Source organism: Schistocerca cancellata, chromosome 11, assembly GCF_023864275.1.
Source record: "Schistocerca cancellata isolate TAMUIC-IGC-003103 chromosome 11, iqSchCanc2.1, whole genome shotgun sequence".
Lineage (NCBI taxonomy): Eukaryota > Metazoa > Arthropoda > Insecta > Orthoptera > Acrididae > Schistocerca > Schistocerca cancellata.
This window is the reverse complement of record NC_064636.1, coordinates 53632547-53645282: the sequence shown is the minus strand read 5'-3', so window position 1 is coordinate 53645282 and position 12736 is coordinate 53632547. Positions and strand designations below refer to the sequence as shown.

General features: G+C 40.3%; 1 protein-coding gene across 1 annotated transcript in view; it reads right to left on the bottom strand.

Moving 5' to 3' along the window:
* The window catches only part of LOC126108474 (uncharacterized), a 32471-nt gene extending 25472 nt beyond the window's left edge, over window positions 1-6999 (bottom strand). Inside the window, exon 1 of the mRNA XM_049913724.1 lies at window positions 6448-6999. Coding sequence (XP_049769681.1) covers window positions 6448-6804 — 357 coding nt within the window. The 5' untranslated portion in view covers window positions 6805-6999. The remainder of the gene's footprint in view (window positions 1-6447) is intronic.
* Between the last annotated feature and the right edge of the window lie 5737 nt (window positions 7000-12736).

Here is a 12736-nt window from a genome sequence, read left to right as displayed (position 1 = left end):
TTCATTTACACGAAGACATTTCGTGCTTGCACCCACATTCATTTATTATAACACATTTTAAAGTTCATCAGTATAATGTTTTTATCAACCGCATTTGGAACACAACTCTCCTTCATTCCACAATTTGTGGCTCATTGTTCTGCCTTAGCAAGAAAACAAACACAAATTACAGGGCAGACAGGACCTGCACTGTTCAAAACACAGCTAATAAAAACTTATACCTACAAACATGCAAGTGTATACAAGATGGGTGAACGCCCAAACCACACTGTGGCATAAATAAAGCAGTAAATGAAGGGGGCTAGCTGCTGTAATTCAATGCACATCCACAGAGCTCCACTGCTATTAACAAAGATAAATTAATAATGTTATTACCAACTCGGGAATGACAGACTAAGAACAGAAGAAGCGACAGCATGAAACATAACAGCCCATTGAGGCATATTTAAAATGAACATTTCCCAGTCTAATTCAGGATTGCACATGTAAACAAAATATGTAACTGTTCAAAAAAAAAAAAAAAAAAAACTTATAACTGAGAAACTGACTGTTTAATCTATTTCAGTTCAAAGTGTGGAAGCTCTGTAAATGAAGGGATTAATTCCCATGATGGAAGTCACTAGTAATTAATGAAAAATATAAATGTATTATTGTAATTTCTTATGTAAGAGTTTATTCTCGAAAGAAATAACAGACATGTACTAATATTGTAGTGTACTTACTGTTCTGAGCAGACATACATTTATATATGTATTTTCATTTTTTGTATGAATTCTAATTGTTAACTAATGAAATAATAATTTTAAACAATGACAAGGATTGTTCGGGATTGTTAAGAAAATATAAATACTGACTGCCATGTTGGCATAGTCAGTCAGTCTCGTTTTGAGTTTTGAGCAGTGAGCATGTAACTGCTCCTACTGTATTTTAAGTATTGTTTTCCTGTGTAATAATACTTTAATTTTGTTTTTAAGGTACAATAAATGTGTTTATAATAACATAACACAAGATGATTTTTAATTTCAACTTTTCAAAAGTTGGGATTTTACAGTAACTGTCTCCAGGACTTATGCTGCGACACATTGCCTGATACGATGAGTAAAACTACCCCTAAGAATGTTATAAGCAGACATCGTATTTTATTGTACAAGCCAGTGGTGTTGCTGTAATTAACATCCTTGTCAATTTGGTGACAAACTACCCTCCCCTCTTTTTCTAATGCAGAGATGCAAAGTTTGAAAAGAAGATATCAGTAATGGAGACAAGAGAATATGGAAGTGGGGAATCTAGACACTCCCCTCAAAACTTTTTCCCCCAAACTGATGATAAAAATCTCAATTTGAAGCATAACTTTAACGCTTGAAAAGTAAGAATTTAGACCTTTAACATATGATAAGAGACAAGAAAGGCTGCTGGGAGTCTAAAAATTAGATCTCAAAGTTACATTTTAACAATATAAAATACAAATATTGTTTTAAAGCTAAATGTTAGTGAAATGTGAAACAAAATCAATTGAAGCACACAACTGTTGCAAACATTGCATAATCAGTAAGCACAGTGAAAGTAATTTTCAAAGCAGTAAAAACTTAACTTTAATCATTACTCTCGCGTTAATAAAGTTTATCTTCAGAACTGGTAATGACAAAGAATTTCACTGTGTGAACATCAATACCTAACCCTTGCTTCCTGCGCACGGGGTCCTGGGTTCGATTTCCGGCGGGGTCAGGGATTTTCTCTGCCTTGTGACGACTGGGTGTTGTGTGTTCTTCATCATCATTGACACGCAAGTCGTCAAAGTGGCATCAACTAAAACAGGACTTGCAATACGGCGGCCGAACTTCCCCGAATGGGGCCTCCCAGCCAACAATGCCATGCGATCACTTCATTTCGTACAACTTTATGCACCCAGAGTAGTGAAGTCCGTGAGCCAGCACTGTAGTAGAGGGGTGTGTGGGGGGGGGGGGGGGGGGGGCTAAGCAGGCAATGAAAGGGTATTGTGTTACTTCTGAACCATTTAGGCAGCTCCCACCGTACAAATTACTGAAGTTTTTACATTCTATTGTTCCCAGTCAAAATTTGATCTTACATTGCTTAAATGCCCATGCACGCACGCCCCCCCCCCCCCCCCCCACACACACACACACACACACACACACACACACACACACACACACACACACACACACACACACACCCCTCATAACCTACTGCTGTTCTTACCAGCCACAAGGTTACTTCAATGCAGCCCTGTATACTTCTCTACCCATACAAATGCCTTTATCTCTCCACAATACTGCAGCCTGCACGTACTTCAACCTGCTGGTCTCCTCCTGCATTTTATAACACCCACACTACCCTCCATTACCAAACCATATTTCAAAAGCTCTTGTCCTCTTCTTGCCCTTACAGTCCACTGTCCACAGGCCACGTTTCACTTACCTACAAGGTTACTCACTGCACAAATATTTTTAGAAATTCATTCATTCAGAGAAAACTTACCACTCTGTAGCTAACACTATTCCTGGAATTAACTATTCCATAGATAAATGTGTGTTCCATACATACTTTTGACAACCATTTCATATTACAGTCTGCATTTTGTATTCACTTCTTCAGCTGTCAGGTGATCTGCTACTAGTTAGGAGAGGTCCCCAGAAGTGGGATCGACTTTTTTGAAACAATCCGCACAGTGATTTAGGCCAACGTACAAAGAATCACAGCCCACAGCCATTCATTCACCCTCATTTGTGAGTAACCAATAAAAAAATATTTCACAATTTCATATGTTCTATAGCTTTAAAAATAGCCAGCAGTTAACAGACTGGTTGTATAACATAAAAGTTATGGTTCTAACTTAACATAAGAGACAAGAAAGCATGTGGTAACGAGGTAAATACACAAAACTGTTTTTCAAATTTGTAAATACTGTCTTAAAAACTCAAATTTGTGTGTATACAAGTAGTATATGTATGGAAAATATAGGAAAAGACAAAACTGTTTTGCTCAATGCAGATACCTTTCAAAACCGAAAGCTTCACTCTTAAGACAATCAATCTTAGTCATTGTTATCAGCAGTTCTCTGTGGACATTGCATGACCCCTCTCCAAAACCACAGATGCAAACTTGAGTTAGTTTTTTTTTTTTTTTTAACAACAGAAGATGGCCAACCCCCGAGCCATACTGTTACATCATGTATGATCAAATTATTGTATACGACATGTGAGAAAATAAAGATTTTATTCTATCCAAACCAAGAAGGATGGCATTAATGCCTTAACACTTGAGTATTTTGTGATCAAGGCAATCTAAGGTCCTAGAATGGTGGAAAAATACAATTAACACTGTGAGAAGTTCATTTGTGAAATTTCTGTTTGCTTTCCGCGTTAAGCATCCTTTACAAAATTCAAACAGAAAAGTTAAAACCTTCTGTTCAGTCAAATAAGTCAGTATTCTATCACACGTCACTTTCTCAACAATTTTTGGAAAGACCAGAATCAGAATCATTAACTGATTACATAGATAGCTCAATGGCAATGTTATCAAGGTGACAAGATTTTAATATTCTGGTAGACACACCATTGTATCAAGCCAATTATTATTTTTAGTGGCCTTATTAATTCTGTGATCTCTTTAAGGGTAGTATTTTCGAAAGTAATGTCCACTGGTGATGCATGTGGTGTGTGGGGCACAAGTAAATCTGAACTACCGGGTACAGTGCAACCGATAATCATCTAATCTCAAAACCAAAAACATGAAATTGTAAAAATTTCAGAGCACTCAGTTTAGGCCTAATCTGGGTCATTATTTTTGTTTAATAGCTGTCCAAACAGTTCCTGCCATATCACTGAAGTGTGTTATTTTCTAAGTACAGCATAAGCATTTTACTTTTAACAATAGACTGAAGGATTTTTTATAGTATTGCTGATGAGTTTCAACTCATGATTTCAGCAAGTCCTTCAAATCAGGTAAGGCACTCTTCTTAGCACAAGATAGTCTGATCCCAGGAGCTATTCGCCTTTTATCCTTTATTCTGTTACGTTTACCCTTATAAGTTTTGAAGTGAAACAAGTCTCAAAGTGCTATTGGATTATGTTTAAGAAAAAAATTAAATTTTTCTATCCAGCCTGCTTTAAAAAATTCACTTTATAATTCAGAAAAGCAATTTTCTACATCTGCACCTACCTAGCCAGTATCTTTCATGGTTAACTTTTGAACATCATGCTCAGAAAAAACATTGGTTATTGATTTTAAAGCAACATTTTATGGTTGGAAAGATTCCCAAGCTGGGCAGTAACAACACTATATTCCACCACAGAATCAACATTACAGTCTCCACAAATAATTACTGTCCAATAGTCTTAAAAACAACACCCAGTGGAAGATAAATCTACACATGCAACAAAGTGGCACATACTCATTTGCAATAACTATATTCCAAAAAATACACTACATGTTAAAGAAACAGGGGATTTAAACAGAACAGCGAACAGATGATGTGACTGCGAAAGAAACTAAGAACACAGGTCACATATGCTGAAAAATTATAGGGATCAGGCGTATACTGTATCGACTCTTGCCAGGCAGTATACACAGTGCAGGCAAACACAAATTTTAAAACAACGGATCCTGACACCTCACAGCCTGAAACATTCCAACCATAACCTACGCCAAAACCTCACTACTCAAGCTAACGTCCTCTTAAAGATGGCAAGAGAATAGGGAAGATATCATAAATGATTATATTACAATGGTGCACACTCCCTGGCACATCACAGGAACTACGCAACAATACAATTCAAGAAGACAGGCCTACGAGCAATTGAAAAAATTAAGTCTAAATGAGGCACCACACCAACCAGCAAAATGGTTTAATATCAACAGCAAGACCAGTCACTCTACACGGAAATAATTCTCATGCAACTACATAATGGTCAGAGATATACCTAAAGTGAGTTGCTAACTCACCAAGAAAATTCACAAAAACACATTGTTTAAATGACAAGCTAAATAACTGTTTAGAGAAGGTCCTACGAAACAACCTAGATGCAGAAGTAGTGATCACAATATACCAAAACCTAAAATGTTTTTAAACCTACTTTTTAAGCAAAAAACACTTATTTTCCAGAACTGAATGAAATATGTAACATAGTGGCACACATGTGAGCAAAGATGTATGAGCAATAAAAAGATTTGTTGAATGCACAGTCACGCAAAACCCAATTCCCAAACTAGCGTATTGCATGAATTTGCGTTCCACATCTCTAAATTAATCTTGCTAACAAAAGAACACATCACCAGAGAGGATTTAGATACCAGTAAAAAGGCTATTACTGTATAAATGACAAAAATTAACAGAATAAATATTTCTAACGGTGTATTGCATGTTAATAACTTTTTAAAGTCAGAGACGAATTAACTTTCAGTTACTAATAAACATTTCACTATAAAACGCTGATCATTACTGAAATGTGATTAACACAATCACACACCACTTTAAATTTTAGTAATGTCGCTATGGTACCCTTAATTAGTCCACAAGCTTATAAATACAGTCCCTTCTGAAATTATACGAGAAATAAATATACAATGCAAGCAAAGTAATGTTAAAAATAGGATACTGTAAACCTACCAGAAATAAGGAATCTACCGATACCACTCATCAGCTGTTATCATCTCTTCTTCAAAAATGGCGACTGCCCACAGCATTCAAATTAACACGTGTAAAAAAAACGCGCGATAACAATAACAGACATTCTCACGTCATTACATTCTTGCATTTCGCCAATCCACAAGCGACCTACCACCTAGCGCTAAGCTATGGATCAGTAAGTCACCGCAACTATAACTACTTCGTATTCACATTCGGTGGCAACGCGTAACTCCCAATCGGATTGTCACTTTCTACGGATCTTTCTTTTTATGCAGTTTAATGGCGAAAAATCGGTAGAACGTAATTCTATAGCCTTACACATTTCATAGCTGTGGTCTCTGACAAACACACAAATAATCTCGCAAAGGATTTTTACCCGTCACGTTAATAACTTTTCCCTACGATACGTTAACTCATCCGTTATGATTTTATTAGTCGTTCAGTGATGTCGAGTAGAAATCAGTCTTCTTTACTAATTATTATTTCCTAGAAGGCATTTAAGTAATCAAAACTACTTTTGTTATGTCACAGCAGCTAACGTCTATTATGCTATAACGCACAGTACGGTGACGGCATAAACACTTGACTTTTCGTTTCTGACATATTTAGCCTATTCTTTCAGCTGTCGATTAGCGATTGCTAAATAATAGAGTGCATCCGTCATAACACAAAGTACTGAACAACCGTCCCACAATCAACAGGTATTGTCAATGTTTTGCCAACAAGTTAAACATCTAAATAATATCACTGATATTACCGCACCACATATATGATTACTGAATGTAATTATTGCTTACCTGAGGACTTCTCGGTTCTCTTGTTTCAACGACGTACTTCAGGAAGCGGTCAGCAATAGGAAACCAAGGCACTGTCGGAGTATAAATATCGTCAGGGGACTCTGCGTTTCTGTTTGAACGCCAAACCTTGTGGAGTTCCAACATGTACGCATTCCGGAGACTGCGTATTTTTGCTTTCGCCATGTTAACATCAAAATTGCGTACATATTCACTCATAGCCTCAACTATTTCTTGTAACGCTTCTTCTCTCAAATTCCTATTTTTGTACAATGGACTTTTGTGATCCCACAGACAGGGTCGTTGCTCATATAACTCTAAGAAATGAATGACAAGGTACGACGGCCACTTTCTAGTCATATTTTCTGCGCAAATTAACTTGTAACGACCACAAACAAAAACTTACTAACGCAAGGAAGCTCACTGATCTTGTTTGTACAGGCAGAGACGCCTAGCGGCAGACGAAGGATTATAATGAACTGGCGTCAAAAGCTTTTAATATATTTAATTTTTTCCAAATTACGAATTTCTATTCCTAATTAAATTTAGGATTTGCCATAGCATCATAAACTAGCGCCAAACTACTGGCGCCAGTTAACCACTGCTCGTGGAAATATGTGTGAAGATTCAAAGAACTTCCATGTTTGATTTTGTATCTGCAACAAATTAAAAATGACATTTGTGTTTCACATATTATTTATAAGATATATTTTGTTTGCTTGTAAATGTCTCGTCGTTCGTTTCGGTCGCAAACCATTTTAACTCTCGTATATTGTAGCTTTTATCACTTAGGAATACCAAAATTGTATTTTAACAATTAGATATTATCATTTTAATGTACATTGCCAAGTGATTTAATGGGGCTGCACACTTTCAATATTTATTGACAATACCAAATTGTTAAATATTAAATATGTTGAAACGAGCCTTGGGCCTTCAACAACTTTGTTTATGTTATCGGATGTCAGTTGGCAACGTGATTTTACAAGGTTAGATGTCTAACAACTAAACTAAAGGTTGCTCCGCAGTTACTATTCACTGACGATTGTGTGATATTCACCATGGACGACTTTCCGGAGAATGAGACTAAGTATATATATACAATCTGGCTATTGATGTTGATCCCTCATATCTACGCGTGGAACCGCCATTTTCGAACCAAAGCTCATGGTTAACGACTACGATTTTTCGGGGACAGATGCGCGAGCAGTAATTCATTCATCATTCTACAAAAATACTTTATTGTTGTTACTTTGAGACGTTCATGTTTTGTTTGTAGGTGTGCTCCATGAGAATATTGGTGTTCTCGCATCGGCATCACCATCACCAGCCGCTGGTGAACCCGCACCAATGCTTTCTTGCCGAATTGACCGAATTCTGTCGGAGGCCTTCCCGAATCTGCGCCAGACGCCGCCACCACCAAAGCACCAACGACCCTGCTGGATATGCATCTAACACGCCCGTTGGTAATGGACTGCTGGTCCTGGAAGTGTATTTTCAGCAATGATCACAATGGTCTTTAGCTGTAGCTGGCAAAGAACGATAGAAAACAACGAAAAGGAGAAAAAGGGCCCGAGAAGGGTTGTAAAAGGAGCGACTCGCCGCCTGTTAATCTAGTGGCAGAAATCAGAATCACGGAACCGAAAAATTTTCATAAACCGTTTCCGGAAAATTAATATTGATACGACATGATACAGAGATGGAAAATGCGTTAATGAAAGAGACAACCGCCGTCGACGAGATACCAGGATTAGCAATGAGATATTTGGTGACAAGCAGGGCATCGAAATGCTTGAAGTTTAGTGCTATAATAGCTGCGAAACAGTTAACAAAAGTTTTATTGAGGCCTGTGAACTAATTATATCTGCCCTGGAAGGATGTGTACATATCACAGCAGTAGAAAACGCTTCTGTTTGCTGGTTGGAAAAGTACTTCATAAGCAGTGACTAGTAAGAAGTCTGCTAAATGCATCCCAGTCTCACCACCGGCTGGAGTGGCCGAGCGGCTCTAAGCGCTACAGTCTGGAACCGCGCGACCGCTATGGTCGCAGGTTCGAATTCTGCCTCGGGCTTGGATGTGTGTGATATCCTTAGGTTAGTTACATTTAAGTAGTTCTAAGTTCTAGGGGACTGATGATCTCAGATGTTAAGTCCCATAGTGCTCAGAGCCATTTGAACCAGTCTCACCAAATTGACCGTTTTGTCTTACAGTGTCATAAATGTATTAACAGTTATGGTGATTGCTTTGGAAATAAACAGTTTACTTACTTTTTCCCATCTGTTTTGTATTTATTTGCCTGTCTCTAATATACATAATCATGAATCAAGAACCAGTTTGGACTTTGATTTACCAAGGAAAAACAAACAAAAATCAGAACAGTATTTCCTACCAGTGAATAAAATTGTGTAATAAAATGGCCAAGGGGATGAGAAAGATTAAGTAAAATCATCTGTTCAAAAAGGCAGATAAAACTTAATTCATAAGCAATGCATACTACACAGTTAATGATTACTTACAGGATACACAACAGTATTTAAGAATGAAAGTGAATAACTACAACACCTTCTCACACTACAATGCTTTAACAATAAAATCAAGTACCAAGAGGTATAGTATAGGGTAGTATTCTCTTATTCTCCTGAACTCAACATTTCACTCATCAACATAATTTCTGACTTAGTTATGCAAACAGACTGAAGTGAAGTTACAGAGACATATATGAGGTGTGATTGGAAAGGTTTAAGAATGAGCTTGTAATTGTACATTGGTGGTACTTACATGCTACTGGGATGCATCTCCTTCAAAATAGTCCCCTTCTGACTGAACACAAGGACTCCAACGGTGTTTCCACTTTCAGAAACATTCATCAATTTTTTTTTTTTTCCTGAATTGTGTTAAGGATGCTCTCCGTATTTGACTGGATGTCTTCAATCGAGTCAAATCGCTTCCCTTTTAGTGAACATTTCAGTTTAGGAAACGGAAGTTCACACGGACCAAATCAGGAGAATATGGTGGTTGTGGAAGCACAGGAATTTCGAATTTGGTCAAAAATTAAAAGATGGAGAAGGCACGATGAGCCGGAGCATTGTCATGGTGTAGCACCCAACTCCTGTCTTTCCAGAATGCAGGCCTTTCCTTCCGCACCTTTTCGCGTAAAATACTCATGGACACATTTTTAGTATTCCTGGTTAATTGTCTGTCCTCCAGGCGTAAATTCGTGATGCACAATACTGGCAGAATGGAAAAAAATCAGCAACATTGTCTTCACCTTTGACCGACTTTGCCATGCTTTTCAGTCATGGTGAATCTGGAGTCTTGCACTGCGAAGACTGCACTTTGGTTACAGGATCATATTCATATACCCATGATTCGTCACCTGTAATTTCCCTATTTAACAAATCTGGGTCATTTTTAGTCCAATTAATCAGTTCTCGGCACACTTCAAGTGGCTCTGGTCACTTGGCACACTTCAAGTCGGTAATGTCTCTGGTCACTTGACAACATTTTTCGAATGAATTTTGTGGACACTCAATGCGTGTTCAGATCTTCAGTCAAAATTGACTGAACTGCATAGAAACTTAAAAGTACGTTCATCAGCCATCTCACTAATTGTAAGTCTGCGATAACAGTGCACTAAGTCACGAACTTTCACAACATTTTCATTCGTTTTTGAGGTGGAAGGATGGCCAGACCGTGGTTCATCTTCAAATGATTCGCGGTCGTTTTTAAATCTGTTGAACCAGACAAAAACATTTGACTGACTCATACAGTTATATCCAAAAGCTGTTTTTAATAGTTTTTAAGTCTCAGAAGCTGATTTCCCGGTTTTAAAACAAAATTTCACACAAACGTCCATTTTCACACAGACAGAATCCAGCAACAAGTCCCAACAGACCCGCACTCAACCAGCTGCCACTATGAACCGAATTAAGGAAAAGCAGTTTCCTGTCAGAGGGCACTCAAGGAGAAGGCAATGCATCACTACCCACCCTCCATGTACCTGCTTGCCCAACCAGTAAGCTGTAGCGGATCCATTCTTAAAATGCTCCAATCACACCTCGTACATTCGTGGTCGCAGAGTCACGTGCAGGCATTCACAGAGTGTAAATTTGTGGTAAGATCTTGTGAGACCAAACTGCTGAGGACATCGGTCCCTAAGCTTACACACTACTTAATCTAACTTATGCTAAGGACAACACCCAGACCTATGCCCGAGGGAGAACTTGAACCTCCAACGGGGGGAGCCGCGCGAACCATGACAAGGCATCTCAGACCGCTCGGCTACCCCGCGCGGCACAGAGTTTACAGTGGTCCAGTGCAATGTTATAAGATTTTTTGTTGTAAGCTGCGTATGACTGAGAGAACTTTGCACAGTAGAGACTGACTGAAAGAGGGAGTGCAGGTGTACTCTGCCCAGCCATCTTGGTTTAGGTTTTGCAAAACCAGTTCAAGCAAATGCAAGAAAGGTTCCTTCAGCAAGGCCATGGTGGGCCAGCTGTCATGCCCTCAAAAAACATACTTTTTTATACATGGTGTTCAAAAATTCAGTGCACAAACTGACAAGGATGATGACAAAGACAAAAATACACTCCTGGAAATGGAAAAAAGAACACATTGACACCAGTGTGTCAGACCCACCATACTTGCTCTGGACACTGCGAGAGGGCTGTACAAGCAATGATCACACGCACGGCACAGCGGACACACCAGGAACCGCGGTGTTGGCCGTCGAATGGCGCTAGCTGCGCAGCATTTGTGCACCACCGCCGTCAGTGTCAGCCAGTTTGCCGTGGCATACGGAGCTCCATCGCAGTCTTTAACACTGGTAGCATGCCGCGACAGCGTGGACGTGAACCGTATGTGCAGTTGACGGACTTTGAGCGAGGGCGTATAGTGGGCATGCAGGAGGCCGGGTGGACGTACCGCCGAATTGCTCAACACGTGGAGCGTGAGGTCTCCACAGTACATCGATGTTGTCGCCAGTGGTCGGCGGAAGGTGCACGTGCCCGTCGACCTGGGACCGGACCGCAGCGACGCACGGATGCACACCAAGACCGTAGGATCCTACGCAGTGCCGTAGGGGACCGCACCGCCACTTCCCAGCAAATTAGGGACACTGTTGCTCCTGGGGTATCGGCGAGGACCATTCGCAACCGTCTCCATGAAGCTGGGCTACGGTCCCGCACACCGTTAGGCCGTCTTCCACTCACGCCCCAACATCGTGCAGCCCGCCTCCAGTGGTGTCGCGACAGGCGTGAATGGAGGGACGAATGGAGACGTGTCGTCTTCAGCGATGAGAGTCGCTTCTGCCTCGGTGCCAATGATGGTCGTATGCGTGTTTGGCGCCGTGCAGGTGAGCGCCACAATCAGGACTGCATACGACCGAGGCACACAGGGCCAACACCCGGCATCATGGTGTGGGGAGCGATCTCCTACACTGGCCGTACACCACTGGTGATCGTCGAGGGGACACTGAATAGTGCACGGTACATCCAAACCGTCATCGAACCCATCGTTCTACCATTCCTAGACCAGCAAGGGAACTTGCTGTTCCAACAGGACAATGCACGTCCGCATGTATCCCGTGCCACCCAACGTGCTCTAGAAGGTGTAAGTCAACTACCCTGGCCAGCAAGATCTCCAGATCTGTCCCCCATTGAGCATGTTTGGGACTGGATGAAGCGTCGTCTCACGCGGTCTGCACGTCCAGCACGAACGCTGGTCCAACTGAGGCGCCAGGTGGAAATGGCATGGCAAGCCGTTCCACAGGACTACATCCAGCATCTCTATGATCGTCTCCATGGGAGAATAGCAGCCTGCATTGCTGCGAAAGGTGGATATACACTGTACTAGTGCCGACATTGTGCATGCCCTGTTGCCTGTGTCTATGTGCCTGTGGTTCTGTCGGTGTGATCATGTGATGTATCTGACCCCAGGAATGTGTCAATAAAGTTTCCCCTTCCTGGGACAATGAATTCAAAGTGTTCTTATTTCTATTTCCAGGAGTGTAAATATATTCTGTGAAGCAACCATGTGTCAGAAAAATATTTTGCTGGAGCACTGAATATGTGAGAGGTTACTATGTGTGCCTGAAAATAAAATGCTCATAAATGAATAAGCACCATTAACATCAGCACAGAGTTGGTGTCGATGTAGCAGGAAGTCGTGTGTTCACTGGAAAATGCTTCCTCTCCGTCACTTTCCAGCAATTTCTATTGTAGTGTCACGGAATAGTAAAGAGTTGGAAACGTGGAATATTGTCAAAGTTTCGTTGCTTATGCCAAGAGCCAGA